We start from the raw sequence: 22,178 nt of genomic DNA, 5'->3' as shown, positions 1-22,178 counted from the left end.
TAAAGTGTGGAAATCTACGTTCTTCTAGTGATTCAGCTGGTTATTGGTAAGCACAAACCAATATTAAAATGTCTGAACCGCCATTACGTTTCAATTGGTGATGATCCTTTTGTTAAAACGTTAAGATACCGGAGTGCCGAGTGCCACAGAAGCCCTGAGAAACCCCGTAGCCTTGTTAGCACGTTGCCCAGCAGCGGTGAGTCTCATATGCAATGTACAGTATTGTGTTAGCATCGATGTTAATTCCCGCTAGCTTTATTACTGTTAAAACGGCCTTTTTGTGGGCCAAACGATTATCTGTGGGTGGTTTGTTCATTCACTCATGTCACTTAAAGGTCTTGTATGTTATGTTTGGTACAGATTATTAGATCTAAATGCCAGTGTGTGTTTATAATGCTTGTTAAAGGTATTCTATTTTATTTTTGGTACAGATTATTAGATGTAAAGACCAGTGTGTAGTTATTATGCACTTTAAAGGTATTCTGTTATTTTTTTCATATGGATTATTAGATTTAAATGCCAGGGTGTGTGTTCATAATGCACTTTAAAGGTGTTTTGTGTTATTTCAAAGGTGTATTTACTATGCATCTTAAAGAGATTGAATTAGTACGATCACTTTATTACCGCATTCCAACTATTTTAATTGGTTTGTCATCGGGTAATTTTGTAATTGTAAAATCTTTGGAGCTATATTGTTGTACAACATGTTTTTATTTTTTTTAGAACTTGAATCTGAACAGTAGCAAGAGTATTATAGTAAAAAGTACTTATTTTAAGCTACTTCATTCTGACCTCACCTCTTAGGTCAGGTTTTTCTGTTCGGATCGGAGTTGTGGACTGCAGACGTGCAGGAGAGTGAACCCTTTTCCAGTACTGGATGGCGAGCCCAGCCCAAGAAGTCGAACAAACCGGTAGCTTGTAGCCCGACTGGCTACAAACACACTGAGCACTGAACGAACACTTGAAGAGCATTGCTCAGACTATAAGGGACAAGACCCGGGTCTATTTCATTTATATTTTATTTTATTATTTTTTGGGGTGAAGAGAGCTCTCTAATTTTTCATTGTTACATTTAATCTTATTGTCAACTCTGCTCAATATATGGTTCTTCTCTAAATCAAAACTGTTGCCTGTGTCCTGTGTTGATTGCACCCCTAGGCTCCTTCGTGCTTAGAATCTGTCTGAACTGGCCTACTCTTCCTCTTCCTCTGGTACATAGAATAAAAGTAACTACAGTACTTTGCCATAACCAAACATCATAGGGGAGGTACAGAAAGAGCGCTGCAAGCGTTACAAAATAGTGGCGAGCCAGCCAGGAGCCTAGTGTGTCGTGTATCAACATTGGAATTACCCCCCGAAACTGATTGAACATTTTGGACATTGTTGGAATGGAGATTGTTGAAAAATTTGATGTTAAGGTTCCAAATGCACTCATTGTTAGTGGTTTTACTGGATCAGATAAGGATCAAGAACTTTTGGAGTATCTAGAACAATACGGCACAGTCAGTAGAGTATTAACCATCGAGTCATCAGAGTTTAAAAACAGTAGGATTATTGAATATGACTCCGGTGTGGCGCTCCAACGATTAGAAACTTCTTTGCCTTACACTTTCACGTCCGTTGACAATCCTGATCTTAAATATTGCATTAAAGCTCTGAAAGATGTGTACACCAAGACAGTAGCGGATGGTGCAACTGATATCTACCTCAGAGAGCTAAAGGGGTTAGCCAAGTTAAGTGGGAAAGATTTTGAGGATGTGTTGCGGGAGGTTATGTCTACCATTGCAAAGTCTATTGGTGATGAAGAAGCTGAGCCTACTGACACTGTAGACATTGTTGAGCCAAATATTCATGTTGTTGAGCCCACACAGAGTTCAGTCTCACCCCCACACCATTCTCCAAAACCATTCCAGAATCCCTACCAGGGCCCCCTCAGACAAAATGTGACACCTCAAATGTTGAATCCAGGCGACCTTAGTCCACCTGAAATTCAGAAAATAGTGGTTGAGCATATTGTTAAAAGCGCAGATAAGACACCTGGTGCCCATTCCTCATTAAGACTGCGTGCTTTTTCTGGAAAGACACCCAGACCTTACGGTGAAGCTGACTATGAAACGTGGCGCTTTCATGTCAACATACTGATTGAAGATCATTCTCTTTCCGAGATGGAAAAAACTCGGAAGATTCTGGAAAGTCTGCTTGCCCCCGCTTGTGATGTTATACGTCCTCTTGGGCCAGATGCAACTCCTAAAGACTACCTTAAGCTCTTGGATTCAGCCTTTGGCACAGTTGAAGACGGTGAGGAATTGCTTGTGCGATTCATGAACACTCTTCAAGATCCAGGCGAGAGACCCTCAGCTTACTTGCACCGCCTGCAGGTGGCACTCAATCTTGCAATGCGTAGAGGTGGGATTGAACACAGTGAAATGAACAGGCAGCTTGTGAAACAGTTTAATAGAGGCTGTTGGGATAATGGTCTATTGGCAGAACTGCAGTTAGAGCTAAAACAAAGAGATCCACCTTCTTTCGCCGAGTTGTTGCTCCTCATACGCACCGCTGAAAACCGACAAGAGATCAAAGACACACGAATGAAAAAACACTTTAATGCCACAAAACAAAAAGCAGTCTCCCACGAACAAACAGTCATTGAAATGAACATGAACACAACTGAAACAGAGTCAAGTAGTCTAAAAGAGCTTAAAAAACAAGTCGCTGATCTAAGAAGTCAATTAGCTGCGGCCACGAAACAAAAGAAACAGCCAGTCCCAAAGAGAGAATACACAAGAAAACCCGAAAATAAAAAACCTGACCCTGCAACCCTTGAAAACTTACCTTCACACAGCCGAGCCATGACTAGGCCCAAACCCTGGTATTGCTTCCGTTGTGGGGAAGATGGGCACATAGTTGCTAGCTGCGAGTCAGAACCAAACCCAGCTCTTGTAGCTGCCAAGCGAAAAGAACTGAGAGTGAGAAGACAAATATGGGACAGCCAACACAACCTTGTCCCTTTAAACTGAAGTCTGCCTCCGTTGTGGGACAAACAGAGGCTACTGAGGAGTTCATCCGTCCCACCCAGACCAAACAAAAGAAGCTTTCTAAAAAATGTGCAAACCTAAAGTCTCATACCAAACCAGACACCTTTAAGCTCCCATCTGGTCTAATTGGCACAAAGAGTACAGCCCAGGTGAAGGTGAATGGCCAACCCGTGAACTGTTTGCTAGACACTGGTTCCCAAGTCACAACTGTCCCTGAGTCATACTACAAGGAACATCTGTCTACCCAGGAGTTGAAGCCACTTTTTGAGCTCTTGGAAGTTGAGGGAGCTAATGGCCAGTCTGTACCTTACTTAGGCTATATCGAGGTACAGATCACTTTCTTTAAAGATTTTTTTGGCGTCGAGGCTGACGTGCCCACACTTGCCTTAGTTGTCCCTGACGTGCGGGCTGTTTCACAGTCCCTTGTGCTAATCGGGACAAACACACTAGATGTACTTTATGAGATGTACAGTAATGCTTGTTCTGAACTGCAGCCAGCCACGCCCCATGGATATAAGGCAGTGTTAAAAGTCCTCGAGTCGCGCCACAAACAGTCTAAGGACAGCAGCCTTGGTTTGGTGACTATGCATAACAAGGAGCCCCAGTTAGTCCAAGCTGGTCAAACCGTTGTCCTCGAAGGCTGCATCGCTGCATCAGCCATTAACAGTGAAAAGTCAGTCCTGCTGGAGCACCCAAGTATGTCCACCTTACCTGGAAGTGTCCTTGTAAAGCCTTGCCTCCTTGACTTACCCGAGCGAGCACCGTACCTTGTCCCGGTCATACTTACCAACGAATCTCAACACGATGTGACGATCCCTCTAAGATGCGTAGTCGGTGAAATCAGCGCATACCAAAGGGTTCTGTCAAAAGAACATGCAGTGAATTCCTCCGAGGACCAAACTGAACACAAAACAAACATCACTTTCAACTTTGAGTCTTCCCCTGTCAGCGCTGAGTGGAAGGAACGCATAACGCAAAAATTAAACCAAATGCCGGAAGTTTTTGCACAAAATGACCTTGATTTTGGGAAGACCGGCCAAGTGAAACACACAATCAAATTATCAGATGAAACGCCATTTAAACACAGGGCGCGCCCTATACATCCAAGCGACCTCGAAGCTGTTCGTAAGCACTTACAAGCTCTCCAACTAGCTGGCGTAATCAGAGAATCCACCTCCCCTTTTTCTTCGCCTATCGTAGTGGTGCGCAAGAAAAATGGTGAGGTCCGTCTCTGTATAGATTACAGGAAGCTAAACATGCAAACGGTGAAGGATGCTTATGCCCTTTCCAAATTTGGAGGAGACGTTCTCCACTTTAACAGGTTCACGTTGGTTCTCCGTCCTTGACTTAAAGTCAGGATTCTACCAGATTGAGGTGGAGGAGCTGGACAAACCAAAAACCGCATTTGTGTGTCCCATCGGCTTTTGGGAATTCAATAGAATGTCCCAAGGCATCACAAATGCACTCAGCACCTTCCAACGCCTCATGGAAAAATGTATGGGAGATATGAACTTAAAAGAGGTGGTAGTGTTTCTCGACGATATCATTGTTTTCTCAAAGACGCCTGAGGAACATGAGATCCGTTTAATGAAAGTTCTAAATCGGCTCAAAGAATACGGCCTTAAGCTCTCCCCCGACAAATGCAGATTTTTTCAAAGTTCTGTACAATATCTTGGCCACATTGTATCCCACAGAGGGGTAGAGACCGACCCTGAAAAGGTGAAAGCCCTGAGTACTTGGCCTATCCCCCGTGATCTTAAACAGCTCCGCTCCTTCTTAGGCTTTTCGGGTTATTACAGGCGCTTTGTTCAGGACTATTCCACCATCGTAAAACCCCTCACAGACCTTACAGCCGGTTACCCGCCTCTAAGAAAAGGTTCAAAACCCAAAACCAAGTCAGCCCAATATCATGACCCCAAAATGCCATTCGGTGACAGATGGACTTCTGCCTGTGAACTTGCTTTCCAAACCATCATTCAAAAGCTCAGTAATGCGCCTGTCCTAGGTTTTGCTGACCTTAAGTTGCCCTACACGCTCCACACAGATGCTAGCACTACAGGGCTTGGCGCAGCCCTCTATCAGCAGCAAAACGGCCAGACTAGAGTTATAGCGTATGCTAGTCGCGGGTTGTCTAAGAGTGAGTCACGTTACGCCGCCCACAAGCTAGAATTCCTAGCCCTCAAGTGGGCTGTAACCGAAAAATTTGCTGACTATTTGTATGGAAATCAGTTCACAGTCATGACTGATAGTAACCCCTTGACTTACGTGTTGACTACAGCTAAGATGGATGCCATGAGTTACAGGTGGCTAGCTGCTCTGTCCACATTTAACTTTAAGCTCCAGTACAGAGCAGGCAAGCTTAACTCTGACGCAGATGGTCTGTCCAGGCGGCCACATGGCGAGCTTATTAATGATGCTGTGTCCCAAAAAGAGCATGACCGCATACAGCAGTTCACACAAACTCACCTGTCCCCAACAGAGAGTAGTTTAGGTCCAGAAGTAGTGTCTGCTGTTTGCGAGAAACATCTTGTCTGCAGCTCTCCAAATGACACCAGCCCGCCTGTGCACTTACTAGCCATCAATGAAGCAGCCATCCCTGACGAGTTTGTCAATGAAAGTGGCTGTGGCGGTCTCCCGATTGTGCCCCATATGTCTCCTGGACAAATAAAAAACGAACAAAGAACAGATCCCTGCCTGCGAGAAGTCATAACACAAATCGAAACAAGCGAAAAAGTACCACCAGCAGTACGAACAGAGCTTCCCGACATCAACATATTACTGAGAGAGCTAAACAGACTTGAACTTCACAATGATGTCTTGTATCGGACACGGCAAGATGGAGGAAATGTTACTTACCAACTGGTCTTACCTGAACAGCTCCGTAATGCAGTCTTTCAAGGTCTCCACTGTGATATGGGCCACCTAGGCACTGAACGTACCCTTGACCTTGCTAGAGCCCGATTTTATTGGCCCCGCATGGCATCAGACATTGAGAACAGGATAAAATCGTGCAATCGCTGTGTTAGACGCAAATCCCCTCCTGAAAAAGCTGCCCCGCTCGTAAATATAAAGTCCACCAGGCCCCTTCAGTTGGTGTGCATGGACTTCCTGTCCATCGAGCCTGATCGCAGCAATGTTAAGGATGTGCTCGTACTAACAGACCATTTCACGAAATACTCACTTGCCATTCCAACTGCAAATCAAAGAGCTCAAACTGTAGCTAAAGCCCTTTGGGATCATTTCATTGTCCATTATGGAGTCCCCGAACAGCTGCTAAGTGACCAAGGGCCAGATTTCGAATCCCATCTGATACAAGAACTCTGTAAAATCATGGGCATCCGCAAAATCCGGACAACCCCATATCACCCTAGAGGTAACCCGGTCGAGCGCTTTAATCGAACCCTTTTAAGCATGCTGGGTACCCTGGAGGAAAAAGACAAGTCACAGTGGCACAACTTCGTCAAACCACTTGTACACGCGTATAATTGTACAAAAAATGACACAACTGGTTTTGCGCCATATGAACTTATGTTTGGGCGTCAGCCGAGGCTGCCAGTCGATTTAGCATTCGGTCTGCCCTTCAACAATAAAAGTTTCAAGTCACATTCTCAGTACATTGAAAATCTCAAGACAACTCTTCAAGAAAGCTACAAACTAGCAGCTGAAAATGCAAACAAAATGGCTGAAAGAAACAAAACAAGATTTGACTTGCGCATTAAGCCCTCAAAGTTAGAACCTGGTGACAGAGTTTTGGTCCGTGCAGTCCGGCTCAGGGGTAAACACAAACTAGCCGACAAGTGGGAAACTGGTATTCACATTGTGGTGGACCAAGCAGGTGACTTACCAGTATATACTATCAAGCCTGAAACGAAACAGGGTCCAGCCCGTACGGTCCACCGTGATCTCTTGCTCCCCTGCGGTTTTCTTGCACCTACAGAAGAGACCCCTGTCAAACCAAAACGTGCCCCCAGACCAAATACTCGACAAAGTCTTGAGCAAAATGAGGACTGTGATTTTTCAGAGCCAGAACTTGAGGATGTCTATTGGTTCAAAGAGCAGCCTGTACACGATCCCCTAATATTCACTCGTATCTGTGGGAACCCAAACCCAGTGGCATGCTCAAAAGACCCTAAACCCTCTGAAAATGAAAACCAACCTGAAAATGACAACCTCCCTGGATGTGGAAACTTACCTGAAAATGACAGCTCACCTGAATGTGGAAACTTACCTGAAAATGACAACCTCCCTGGATGTGGAAACTTACCTGTAAATGACAGCTCACCTGAATGTGGAAACTTACCTGAAAATGACAACCTACCTGAATGTGGAAACCTACCTGCATGTGGAAACTTGGATGAAAGAGAAACAGATGGAGAAAAGTTAAACAATGACATGGAAACTGAGTGTGAAACCAACTTGCCTACCATACCTACCTGTGAGGAGAAAGGAACTATGAACGGAAATGAAACTAAGCAAAATCAAATGACTTCAACTGATGGAGAAGCCGACACAAGCACCGAAACTGCAAAGACTGTGAGACGCTCAGAGAGAACTACAACCCAACCAGAGAGATTACAGTACAGTCAATTGGGTAATCCTCTGATAGCCATTGCTCAGTCCCTGTTCCATGGACTAAGCCTTGCTTTTACCAGTGCCCTGTCAGAGGCTGAGGAAATACTCCCAAAGACCCCCATTTCGCCTGTTATTTCTAGGCAACCGATCCCATGCAAAGGGACTTGCATGATTCTAGGGGGGGAAGGTGTAACCCAGTGCTACCAATCGTAATTAAAATCTCAGTGGGAATAAATATGGTTAATTATTAAAATGTGCATTCATAAATATATTTTAAGTATGCTACAAGGAAAAGCTAAATAGCTGTAAAAGGACGATAAATATGTATTCTGTTAAACACACTAAGCAACTGATAACAATTTTGTCTGACGATAAAGCTGTATCCTGATAGGCGCACCGAACAGTCAATATCAGTTAATCTGACGCGGTGTTAGCCAATAAGGTCAAGGTTGAGCCCCTGGGTAGTGCGCAGCCTGCGTCTTACTCAGTCTCTAACCGGACGTTGACCAGAGAACCCCCTGCTCGTGTTTTACTCGTGCGATAAGAAAACTAAAGTGTGGAAATCTACGTTCTTCTAGTGATTCAGCTGGTTATTGGTAAGCACAAACCAATATTAAAATGTCTGAACCGCCATTACGTTTCAATTGGTGATGATCCTTTTGTTAAAACGTTAAGATACCGGAGTGCCGAGTGCCACAGAAGCCCTGAGAAACCCCGTAGCCTTGTTAGCACGTTGCCCAGCAGCGGTGAGTCTCATATGCAATGTACAGTATTGTGTTAGCATCGATGTTAATTCCCGCTAGCTTTATTACTGTTAAAACGGCCTTTTTGTGGGCCAAACGATTATCTGTGGGTGGTTTGTTCATTCACTCATGTCACTTAAAGGTCTTGTATGCTATGTTTGGTACAGATTATTAGATCTAAATGCCAGTGTGTGTTTATAATGCTTGTTAAAGGTATTCTATTTTATTTTTGGTACAGATTATTAGATGTAAAGACCAGTGTGTAGTTATTATGCACTTTAAAGGTATTCTGTTATTTTTTTCATATGGATTATTAGATTTAAATGCCAGGGTGTGTGTTCATAATGCACTTTAAAGGTGTTTTGTGTTATTTCAAAGGTGTATTTACTATGCATCTTAAAGAGATTGAATTAGTACGATCACTTTATTACCGCATTCCAACTATTTTAATTGGTTTGTCATCGGGTAATTTTGTAATTGTAAAATCTTTGGAGCTATATTGTTGTACAACATGTTTTTATTTTTTTTAGAACTTGAATCTGAACAGTAGCAAGAGTATTATAGTAAAAAGTACTTATTTTAAGCTACTTCATTCTGACCTCACCTCTTAGGTCAGGTTTTTCTGTTCGGATCGGAGTTGTGGACTGCAGACGTGCAGGAGAGTGAACCCTTTTCCAGTACTGGATGGCGAGCCCAGCCCAAGAAGTCGAACAAACCGGTAGCTTGTAGCCCGACTGGCTACAAACACACTGAGCACTGAACGAACACTTGAAGAGCATTGCTCAGACTATAAGGGACAAGACCCGGGTCTATTTCATTTATATTTTATTTTATTATTTTTTGGGGTGAAGAGAGCTCTCTAATTTTTCATTGTTACATTTAATCTTATTGTCAACTCTGCTCAATATATGGTTCTTCTCTAAATCAAAACTGTTGCCTGTGTCCTGTGTTGATTGCACCCCTAGGCTCCTTCGTGCTTAGAATCTGTCTGAACTGGCCTACTCTTCCTCTTCCTCTGGTACATAGAATAAAAGTAACTACAGTACTTTGCCATAACCAAACATCATAGGGGAGGTACAGAAAGAGCGCTGCAAGCGTTACAATTACAAGACTTTTTTTTTTTGTATTTTATTTAACCTTCTTTTTACCCAGGAAAATCATGTTGAGATCACGGGAGATCTGGCCAAGACAGTCAGCAGCAAATACAACAGTTACAAAATTTCACATTTAAAACACAAAAAAAGACAATGAAAAACAAACTAGTGATTAAAAAAATAATGAAAGAAATAAAGTACAAATAAAACAAATCAATTTTACTAAATGTAGGAAAGTTTCTTTGAAGTAGACACACACTGGAGAGAACAAATACAAAAGCCCAAGGAAACAGTTGACTTAAAGGGCACTAAGAGGTTTGCTCTGCATTTCTATGAGGAACAGAAAAACATAATAAATCAATAAAAAAAAACTTTTTATGCACACATGTAGTCAACCTATTTCCCAGCAAAAATTACTAAATTTTGTCCAGGTGATTTTAAATGTTGGAATTCATACTTTCCATCTTGATATTATAACCACAGGAGGGAGGCATCCTGCAGCTAAACAATCTGATCCCATCAGATCATTCTGTAGACAGCAGACTGTAGGCGGGCCGTAGATTCAGTGGGCTGCTCAATGTGGCCATTTACAACATAACATGTGAGTAAATATTCAATGTGATGAGTTACCCGTTTGGTTGTTCATTCAACTGTCCTCATTCATACATCATTTCAGTCAGTGAGAATGTTGCTCATTTCTTTTATTGTAATGGCGGCATTTACAGGTAAGAACCTAAATTTATCTGTTTAAACGTGTTTAATAGGACTTCTGTAGTCCGACTTAGACCATACTTTATAAAATAAGATAAATTTAAATGCTCATTTGCAATTTTCTAACTGTTGTTTCCAGGTTTATCTGAAGGAGCAGGTATTTTGCCAGATGGTCCTCTGATCACATCTGTAGGAGGGATGGTGACGTTCACCACAACACTCACTCCAACAAACACACCATTTACTGTCATTCAATGGAGATTTGGTGTTAATAATATAATAACCTCTGAACTAACATCAAACACGACTGAACCAGAGTATGAAGGAAGGATCACCCTCTTCATTTCTACTGGATCTCTGGAGCTCAGGAATCTGAAACTCAGTGATGCAGGAGAGTACGGAGTTTCCATTTTTCCAGGATCTTTTAATGGAATGATCACACTAAATGTTTATGGTGAGCAGGAGTTGAAATTCAACAGCACATGATTGTGGAAGAATCTTTATAGAACAGACTGATTACACACTTTTATAAACATCTAATAGAGGGTAATAATACATCAATCTTTATCAATAAATCAGTTAAATGATCAAAGATCCAGTAAAACTGATAATAATTGATAATGATGATCAAACATTGATACAATATAAACTTGTTAGACATGCTTGATAAAGAACATGTAGAATTGTTTATGTTTACATTGGTCAACAACCAAAATGTCTCATTCTAATATGATGAGAAAATGCTGTCAAGCAAAGGTTGTGTGTAACTACGATAAAGTCAGATTGTACTACCTTGGTCATTTTAGCTATGCTCTAAAAATATTTGTTTAGACAATCTAAAGGTCTAATATATCCTGATTTAATGTATATAAAAGAAACTTATTTTTATAGTTTTCTTTTAGATTATGTAAACATTAAAAAATGTATTTTTCATTTAAATATTTCATTGAGCTCAGGAAAAAATTTAATTTGGAAGTTTTTGTTGCTTTTTGTGATTTGCAATGAAAGGAAAAGATTGTGTAAAATCAGCTGTGATGAAGTCTCATTTTCAACAATTCATACATGTACTGAATCCAGTCAGAAAATAATGAATTTGTATCCACAGAAACAATATAATATTGCATCAGAATTAAACTGTTGATTTATACTGCTACTGACAGCTAATGACATAATTAAACCTGTCTGAAGGTGCTAGTGTAATACATCATTTCTCCCAACATGAATGCAGGAAGGTCTGCAGTACATCAACAACATGTAACAATACTCATTAGATCCGTAGCATAACTATTATTATCTACACTGATGCTAATAAATACAGGAATCTTGCAATAAATCCTAGTTTTGCTAGTTTAACAAATTTAATTTTAAGGTGTTGGGAGTAATAATTAGAGCAAACAATCTAAATTGTTTGAAGACTGGTGGTAGTGGTATTAAAATAAGCTTAAAATATGTGAAGACAGAATTGGCCACTACAAGCCTCTAACATCATAACTGCTCATCGAGACAGGTTATAGATAGAATGCATCTTCTTCAGCTTCATTTATTTTCTAAATCTTTTGTGAAATGATGGCAGACACAGCAATGTTTTGTTTTCCATCCACAGAGCCAGTCTCCAGTGTAACCGTCACTGTCAACAACACAGACTTGGTTGAGTTCAACGACTCTGTCAGTCTTTTCTGTTCTTCCTCTGGATCCTTCCTCTCTTTCCTCTGGATGAACGGCAGCTCTGAGGTCGCAGCCAGTGACAGAGTTCAGATCACTGATGGAGGATCCACTCTGATTATAATTGGTGTGACCCGCTATGATGAGGGACCATACAGCTGTCGTGTGTCCAATCCTGCCAGTAATGCCATCAGTGATCCAGCAAACATCATTGTGAACTGTGAGTTCTTAATCTACTAGTTGAGTATCTAATGACATATACATGTAAACTTAAGATAATATTCACATTCTTGTCAGTGCTTAGTGGGAAATCTCTTTATGTTTTCTCATAATTTGGATAAAATATCATGAGCACATCTTTCAGCTTCATGGTGGTGTGGTGGTTTAGCACAGTTGCCTCACAGTGAGGAGGTTCCTGGTTTAAACATCAGCTGGGGTCTTTCTTTCTGGAGTTTGCATGTTTTCTTCATGCATGCATGGATTCTCTCCAGGTACTCCGACTTCTTCCCAAAGTCCAAAAACATGAAAGTTAGGTTGATTGGTGTTTCTAAATTCTCCCTGGGTGTGTGTGCTTGTTTCTGTGATGGACTGTTGACCACAAACCTCACAGTCAATCTGACTGTAAACAGATGTGAAGTTTTTAACTAACTAATATTATTTTTTATTCTCTGTTTCCTCCACACTCAGATGGTCCAGAAAATATTAAGCTGATTCTGTCGCCATCACAAGGTCCTTATGAGGAAGGGTCAGACGTTAATCTGATCTGCTCCACTGAGTCCAGACCTTCAGCCCAATGTACATGGTTTCTGAATGGAAGCAAGCTGCCTGATACGGGACCAGAACTCCCACTGATCAATATTGATCTGAATCAGAGTGGAAACTACAGCTGTCAGGCCTTTAATCCCAAAACTCTGAGATATCAAACATCTGAACCTGCAACTGTCTCTGTTCTCGGTGAGTCTGGAAAAAAGAATTTATTGCTAAATAGTCTACAATTTAAAATATTTCAAATTTTTGGTTATGTCACGCGATCCTTCTTGAATAGAGAAATTTATCCACATTGTAGATTCGTATTTTAAACCTTTACAGAGATAACTGAGGTGTGAAACATAAATGTTTAAAAATGAGACCAGTCATACAGTTGACCTTTGCCAGGTGGCCAGAAAGACTGCAAATCAATTAAAAGTAGTAATTCTTTACGGGGAAACTCAGTCTGGTCCCAGACAACAACTGATTTTACAGTGTGCTACTGGAGAGTTAGAGCATTATTTTTGTAAAACATATGGCTTCATTCATCATGTTGAAGATGGCAGGAGAGTCCAACACAGGAGTCCAGATTCTTTCAAATGTCTTCATTTGCACTGAGATCTGTGTTTGATTAACACTGACCATCCTGACTCAGGGTACAAGTGGACAGATCATGGAAGCACATTGCCCACCACATCATAGGATGTAGCCCACCTCTTACTAGATAACATCAGGGATAGACTCCTGTAATAGTAATGAGTCTTCATCAGCACTGGTTCTCATATCTCATCTCATAATGGAAACACAACATACCAGCGCACACAACAACTTTTAATGAGGATACTCCATTTGTGTAACAGTTGTGGGCACAGCTCACATTATCTTTAAAGAAATATATTAATCTAAACTTGTTTCTTTAAACTTTAACTTTAAACTGTATTCAGCATGGACATGACAGTTTCAGAGTCTTTTAACATGGAGGCGTTGAATCTGACGGCAGAAACTCGATGACTAAAACAGCTCATTCTCTGTCCTGCTGTGTAGAGCTGATAATAAACAATAATAAACTCACCAAATTATCTGGCAGAATTGTGATGAACATAAACTTTGGTCCATCGCAGCCTGTTAGACCACACACACATTACACATGTTTAAAACCTGGTTTAAAAGCTAAATGTTTGTGTCAAAATTCTGGCCTGTTGTTCTCTTGTGGTATTAAACACATTTAGCGCCACTTATTTAATGTTCAACTCTGTTATTTTTTCCCCTTTTTAAAATCTTATTATTGAAACACCAGTCACTTTTGTAACTCAAACTTCTGACATCAGTTACCCTCCAGTGAAGCAGCTCAGTCCCTTAAATCATCTTCCCCAGCGACTGTGGTACAAATTAAAAGTGATCTCAGGTTTTATACATGAAACAGAACCTGCACTACATGACACAAATATTTAAATTGTGTTAAGCAGCATTGCTGTTTGGAAGCATCTGCAGTTGTTTTTATTTAAGGTTTTTTACTTTAATCTGTGATCTGTGTCATGAACCTTGAATGCCAAGCCAACATTACAAAGTCATAGAATCTATAGCACATGATCATTCCCAGTATCTACTTTCCTTTGCTTTACTAAATCTGCATTGCTTTGCTACATATCTCTGTTTTATGGGCTGTGACCAGTAAAACACATCTGTGTTTTTACCCACAGAGCGTGTTTCCAATGTTGTGGTAAAATCAAACACTACAGACTTGGTTGAGTTCAGGGACTCTGTCAGTCTGTCCTGTTCTTCCTCTGGATCTTCCCTCTCTTTCCTCTGGATGAACGGCAGCTCTGAGGTTGCAGCCAGTGACAGAGTTCAGATCACTGATGGAGGCTCCACTTTAACTATAATCAATGTGACCCGCTATGATGAGGGACCATACAGCTGTCATGTGTCCAATTCTTTTAGCAGTGGCATCAGTGATTCAGTAAAGGTCTTCATCAGCTGTGAGTTTCTAACCTTCATCATATTTACCTGACATTATATACATACATGTAATGAGACTCAGCTGCTAACATGACTTTTTGGTGACTTTTCTCTACATATGCTGCACATTACAGATGGCCCAGAAAATACAGATTTGAAAATATCACCATCACAAGAACGTTTTGAGGAAGGGTCAGACATCTACTTGTTCTGCTCAGCTTTATCCAGACCTGATGCCATTTTTCAGTGGTTTCTGAATGGAGACCTGCTGAGTGATACTGGTCCAGAGCTCAAACTAATAAATGTTCAGATGGATCAGAGTGGAAACTACAGCTGTGAGGCCTTTAACAGCAAAACTCTGAGATATCAAACATCTCAACCCTCACTCATCTCTGTTCATGGTGAGTCTTTATGCAAGCACATATAATGCAAAAAGGTGCAGTTTAGGCTTATACTCATGATAATCACAAGGCAAAAGTTCCACACCAGACAATGCATGGAAAAGGAGGATGCTAAAAGCAATTCTTTAAAGTGACCTGAAATATTGTGACTATTAAATGATGCACATGTAGGACAGTTTTCTAATTTTAGAAAAGCTGTGAAGCCGCTTCCTTCTAAACACAGAAGTAACAATACGTGATGAATATCAGCATCAGGCGAACAGACAGAAAGCACGATTAGAATCTCACAGCTTCTCCTCACAGCTTGTGAGAAGAGATAAATGTTCATAATATACACAATAACTTCCATCCATGCACCTTCAGTGTTTCATCATCCAGATTTCTTGCCTATAAATTCTCTTACCTCTCATTCTTAGCTTGACTGCTTAGCTTAATCTCTTGCACCTGCACTCTTTGCTACCAGCAGTTAAGGGATTAACATCCAGTTTTACAGCTGTAATGTCAGGACTGCAAATGCAGTCATAAACATGCGTGATATCCACAGAAAGTCCAGAATTTCAGCTAACAGCTTAGTAAAACCATTTCTGTGACCATCAAACACAGTCAAGACAACAAACAATTAAAAGATCAGGTACACAAAGTATAAAAATATATGTAAACCCAAATTAACAAAAAAATTAACAACATTAAATAATGCATGAAGGAGATAATAACGTGTTAATGTACCCAGCATTAATTAATTATATTATATTATATTATATTATATTATATTATATTATATTATATTATATATTAATGTATCAAAATAAAAGTACTGATGGTGCAGAAGCATGAGGGCTGAGCGATTAATCGAATTTTAATCGCAATTACGATCTGGGTTTTCAACGTTCATAAAAATGAAAGGATCCGATTATTTTTGTCCTTCGCAGTTTCCTCTTGTGCTGTTTTCAGTTGCAAATCGAGCGCAGCAGGCATTGCAGCCCCGTCTGCTTTAGTTTTATTCAGCGCAAGTTGCGAACACCTGGCTAGTTATGTGCTGGACACACGGGACGCGACCTCGCTCCTTCTCCATCATTTTCTATCGAACTTGCGCGATGAGGCGGAAATCGCTGCCCTGGTGTGAACGTGGCTACAGTCCAATGTTTCGCCACAGCTGCGGGCCTGTGGTCAAGCCGCACCATAGAGCCGTATATTAATGTCGCTACATTTTATTGACGCGGATTTCAACGTGAATAGATGTGTTCACACATAATAAAAAAATGATTCCCTATGGAAGTACTTAGGGTAGTTTTTTCACATTGATTCTGTTTGTTGGTTTCATTTTTTTAAAAATATGTACTGTTTAATGTCAAATATAATATTATAAGATGTTTTTCTATGACATTGTTTTAAGTAATCCTAGGACCTGGTGTTTAGAGTGATGAATATTAAGATGAGTCAAAGTGGAAATTACAGCTTAATAAACAAAAGGCTGAGATATAAAATATCTCAGCCCTCAGTTATCTCTGTTCAGGGTGCAGTTTGGGGTTTATAAAATGTGGGATCTAAGTTACTAAGTGCCCACCTGCAGAGGATAAAGCCTTCTTCAAAGTTCTCGTCTTTTTATTTTCATGAAGTAGCATAAAAGTGTAAAACCAACTTATTTAAGCAATACAGTTAGAATGAATAGAAATATTGAATGAAACATGTTTGAATTAGCAAGCTACTTATACGCAATCTCATGAGGTTGCATAGATTTTTCTCATATTAGGTTTGTTTTATTGAAGTTGGAGTAAAACAAACAAAACAGACAATACCTTTAAATTTATCATTACATTTCTTTATGGGCAATTTCAACTGGAAAATATTGTGTACATATTAAATTTGTTTAGTCATATTTTAGTTGTTTATATAACTGGCATTTAGATCAAGTCCAAACTGAGAATAACTTGTTTCTGCAATTAACCTCAGTTATTCAGACCTTTTGCTGTCTTTTAGCAAATTATTTTAGTTTTCTAGCTCAACACATATTTGGTCTATTATAATTATTTTACTGTACAATTTACTGAGCATTTAAAAGATTAAGAAACAGATGTTGTCTTCTGGAGTTGGTAGAGAAACTTAAAAAAAGAATGATGGAAACTTATTGTACATAATTTTGATGATATTTGTTTTCAGCCAGTATTGAACTTTGTTACTGATTTATAATTCTCCATATTTATCAATATTCAAACACACGATGTGTAGATTTGTAAATGAGTAAATTTGTTTGCCAGCAAAATGGTAACATATAAACTGGTAATTAATAATATACTTTCATAATACAAAAGTTTCTAAACATTTAGTGAAATATACATTTTGTAAATGTAACTACTATTATTCATTTTGTTCTTTACTTAGTAAATTATGACTTGTTTGGCAGAAGCACCTGGCCTTGTCTCTGTCAAAGCATCTTATAACCATTGAAGGAGTCATTGAAGGAGACTAATATAATTGTGTCATGTGATGTGAGGTCTCTGGTTGTAAAAGAATGTTTTTCTTTTATTGTAGAAGCCACCAATGATGGATTATCTGGTGGTGCCATTGCTGGAATAGTAATAGCATGTATAATCATTATTGCTGCTGTTGGTGCTACAGCGTACTACTTCGTTAAAATGTAAGTGGGAAACTTTGGAAAAATAAGTAAGCAAACATTTCTGCTGAAAATCATTGAGAATTGAAATCACATTATTTTTATTTAGTAGGTTTAATTTAAAGTGTAAAAAGAAAAAAAAAAGGGTTGATAATCAGCAAATGAATAATTAAGCCAAGAAGTTCTGATCATGCCATCCATCCAGCTTTGATTTTTAGTCTTTGTATCTGTTTATTAGTGAAACAGAAATTAAAATTGGCCTTATAATCTGTACAAGCAGTTCATAAATTTTGAGTTTTCTTATGAAGTGGTTGTAATGGCATTTTTGTTTTTAATGTGATGCTGGACAATTTAATTATTGCAATCATGATTTGGTCGTATGTTTAAAGAATGCCTAAATAACTGCTTTATTTGCACTGACTTGTCAATCTTTTTTTAACAGAAAACCCAAGAAAACATCTATGAAGAGGAATAAATCCACAGCAGGTTAGTGTTTATTGAATGGGTGTGTAGTTCACACACCATAATTTATCCCTTTGATTTAATTTAAGCTGTTTCTGTTTTGAAGGTGGTGGCCAACAGGACAATGCAGCATATAGAAGTGAGGTAAAATTTATCTATGTATAAATTTCAATGGATTAAAATATATTTTAATATGCACATGTTGCACTCATAAAAATGATGCTGAAGCTGGTCTGCAGTGTAGCACACTGAATTTCATTAGGAACAATAAGACAAGAAAATAACTTTATTTCTGGCGTCTCTGTTGCTGCTGCATTAGTTGTCGGGTCTGACGGCTCACTCTACTAGTGAAAACACATTTTACAAACTCAACAAATCCTTGTGTTACAACTTTCTTATAATGTGTTAATATCTTTTAACCAAACAGAAATATCTTCAGTTAACTTCTTTTTAATCCCATCGCTCATAAATCAACACTCTTACCATCATTTAAGTTCTTACTGTTTTGAAATCACAAGTCTCTATTTCTACTAATTTCTCAACCACAACAAGGTGTTATGAAAGCAGAAATTCTGTTAAATACTAAAATTTACTTTACGTCACTGTGTGACAAAAACTCTTTGCGAGCAGCCGAAGAGTATTAAACATCATCTTAGCTTTGATGTTTTGTGTTCAAATGTTTCACCTTCTTTTCATCTAAAATAAATCACTGCTAGTTTCTTTCTTTTGACTCCACATTAATTTAAAATCAATCATGAAGGTCCAGGTAGTTAACATGAAGATGACGGGGGTTTATAATGAAGTATTCACTCTATCTATGATACACTATCTTGGGGTTCATTCTTATGGATATTCATGGTGTTTCTAAGGTGAATTTGGGTGCTATCCCTCAATTCTCCTGACTATGACTACTGATAGAGGTTATTGATCATCAAAATCAGCCAGTGGGTTGCAAAGATATTTACCTTCGTAACACCTCCTTAAAATAACTGTAAAACTGCACAGGTCGACATTTTTCAGGTTTTACTTTTGCACAGTTACTTGTCAGATTTGCTTTAGTAATTCCAGTAATTCTACATGAATAGGACTGCTATCACTATTTCACCAAAAGTAATGTGGTTTTCTGTTAGGCTGAGATAATCTTTTTATTTTTCTACTGTGTTCTAAGTGAATTTACTCTGACACAGTAGCACATATCTTGATTCTAACACCAATGTCACATCCAGTATTTATACAGTATACTTACTTTCTAACAGAAACAGGAGCATAGACTGATTTCCCTTGTTCAGGTTTATGAAAGTAAAACACAATCATGTATTGCATCCTTTACAGATGTAGTAAGACGTTTGAAGTTGATATTTTGTCTGAATCTATGGGAGGTTCTTTGAAATATGCTTGAAGTTGGTATTCTGGATTAGTATTTTCTGAGCTGATGCACCGTCTCCCTTCCCCCATCTGTCAGACACACCTAGGATTTTGCGACAAGATCGGACTTTGAACCGAGACAAAGACCTCTGGCTTAATGGAGTGAACGTTTACAAGTCTCCACACTTTTTATTTGGGACTGTGATAGATCGATAAGGAAAAATGTGCTTTCTGTTAGACTCTCAGAGAGCAATGATGAGATGCCCTAATCAAAATATATTTTTCTCCCAATCTTTCTATTTTCCAGGAGCTGAACTACGCAGATGTCAGGTTTTCTAGAAACAGAAATGTAGAGACAGTCACTGTGGGCTCAGAGAATAATTCAAACTACGCTCAGCTCAAAGTGAACAGCACAACGCCTGCAGCATCTTCTCCTCCCACCTACGATGTCCACATGCAGCAGGCGATGAAGAGAGCTCCTCAGCCCGGTGGTAATGGGGACTCAACTTATGCTCAGGTCCACAAAAACCGAATGCGTTAGATCTGATGGATGCAGCTCAGATGAAGCCGTAAGAAGCTGATGTGTTCAGAGAAACTTGCACATCCCTTTCAGTATCTCTATGGTGGAAAAATATGGACTTGAGTTTACTTAGTCAAAGCACTTTAGTGGTTAATAATCAACCAGCTGTGACAATCATTGCTGTGGCTGAGCTCAGGTGTCACTTTGTTTTCACATTATAACTTTGTGTTTTCAGTCAATTATAGGTGAATAGTATATTTGTCTTCATGATTCGGTTGTTTGCTTGAGCATATTTATCATCATTCTGATATTTGGCTCAACATCTGTATCTGTACATTTATGATTTCTATTAAAATTACAGTTAGCAGATAATCGTTTTTAAAATAATGTGTATTTATTTGGAATTCTATAAAAATCTTAATTTATTGATCCGGTTAAACAATATTTTATACAATCTCAGGATATAATTGTTAATATTACTACACTGATACACCTGTGTATTACTTGATATCAGTGTAGCTTGTTTATTATTTATTAACACAATGAACTACAGTATAATTACCATACTCTGGTGGAAATATGTAAATGAGATTCAAATTCATTATGGTGCAAAGATTTCTGACTCATAATAAGCAATAATGTTGGTAATAATAACAATAACATATTTTTCTATAAATCTACTTAAAGTATATAAATGAAACAACAGATTAGCATTAAATTTGAAAGTGTGTAAAAGTTGAGGAAGTCCAGTGGTTATATGGTGGATATCTGATAGATAATAAATGCACTGAGTCTATCCAGACGAGATGCAGAAACTGTTCCCTGATTCAGACCAGGTTTACAGTAAACAGCAGATGTTGCTCTGATAAGATAGAAAATTACTTCCTCCACCAGCATGTCAAAGTGCAAAGAGAAAAGGGATGTTAGCTGACATTACCACAGTTGCACATACATCTATTTATGTAATCTGGAATACCCTGATACTATTAATGCATATTGTTTTAAAGCAGTCAATTATGTATAAAAGTGGAACGCGTTGTCTTTGAGAAGGTTCACCGTTGACAAACTGAAAGTAGTTTAGAGCCGTCAACCCAGAATATTATTGCACTCAGTTTTATAAGAGAGCTTAAAAATCTGGTAATTCAGTAAAGTAATTATACTTTGCATGAGGAACATATCACGTTAGAAAACATATTTAATATGCTATAAATATACAACAGGGAAATGTAGAAAGCCACATATTAAATTTATTTTGACAAACTCCAGCAAACAATCAAAAGTCTGTTTGGATGTTACTTTTAAATCTGATACATGATTAAGATGTGAAGAAGTAGATTTACAGGCAGAAACTTACATTAACCTCAGCAAATCATTATCCATTGTTAGACTGTTGCCCAGCAACACAGTTGTTTATTGTGAATGAATGATTTCTGCAAGCATCCTGGTTGGTGGTAGCACCAAATATTTATTTAACCTGATTGTTCATGTAAGTTGTATTTTGATCGTTGTTGGTACTCTGAAAATAATTTGAAATAACAACTTTAGTGTGGAGCTAATTATATGGTGACAGTCTTGATACCAATGACCTCACTCTCATGTAAGTTAATCATTACTCAAAATTAACACAGCTGGGCCAATGATTACTCCTGCACTGAGACTTTGCTTTGCTGTCTCCAGGAAACTGTCATTTCTTTTTCTCAGTTCAACCAGTAAGTCTCTACATTCAAAGGCAAATGTGTGATAAATGTTGACCATTAAAAGAATGCAATAAGTGTAAGTCTTAGGATGCAGATGCTGTATTTGTAAAGACGTGTATGATTGTCTTTATCTCCACCAAGGTGGAGGTCTGTCTGTCTGTTTGTCTGTCTGTTAGCAACATAGCTCAAAATGTTATGTACAGATTTTGATTAAATTTTTAGGAAATCTCAGAAATGGAATAACTGATTAAGTTTTGAGGTGATTAAGATGACCATCTGGATCCAGGATTTTTGTAAAAGATTCTTTACATGGGGGAGAATAGTGCCATTTAAGCTTCTAACTAAAAAATATAATGCCCACAATCACTGGCAAAAAAAAAAAAATGGCTTGGCAAAGGTTTGTGCTCTCTCAGTGCTTTTAGTTCTAATAAATTGTTTTTAAATGGATGAAAATGCTCTCCTGTTATTACATTCACACAATTGCATCTGTAATCACACACCTGTATGGTCTCTTTTCTCCAGTCGGACATAGTCGGGCTCTACAACAGGTTGTGCTTTTTTGCTATGTAATAAAAACAAATGACTATGTAATGATTGTT

General features: G+C 38.8%; 1 protein-coding gene across 1 annotated transcript; it reads left to right on the top strand.

Annotated features, from left to right (window-relative positions):
• Positions 1-10,153: 10,153 nt before the first annotated feature.
• LOC121641391 (carcinoembryonic antigen-related cell adhesion molecule 1-like) lies at positions 10,154-21,932 on the top strand. The gene is made up of 10 exons (XM_041987495.1): positions 10,154-10,169; positions 10,289-10,609; positions 11,759-12,037; positions 12,505-12,771; positions 14,265-14,543; positions 14,658-14,924; positions 17,454-17,559; positions 17,978-18,021; positions 18,104-18,141; positions 19,670-21,932. The coding sequence occupies exons 1-10, from the start codon at positions 10,154-10,156 to the stop codon at positions 19,901-19,903; spliced, it is 1,851 nt and encodes a 616-aa protein (XP_041843429.1). The 3' UTR covers positions 19,904-21,932.
• Positions 21,933-22,178: the final 246 nt, after the last annotated feature.

Source organism: Melanotaenia boesemani, chromosome 6, assembly GCF_017639745.1.
Source record: "Melanotaenia boesemani isolate fMelBoe1 chromosome 6, fMelBoe1.pri, whole genome shotgun sequence".
In the NCBI taxonomy this organism is placed as follows: domain Eukaryota; kingdom Metazoa; phylum Chordata; class Actinopteri; order Atheriniformes; family Melanotaeniidae; genus Melanotaenia; species Melanotaenia boesemani.
Note: the sequence above shows the minus strand (reverse complement) of the source record. Positions and strands in the feature narration are given on the sequence as shown.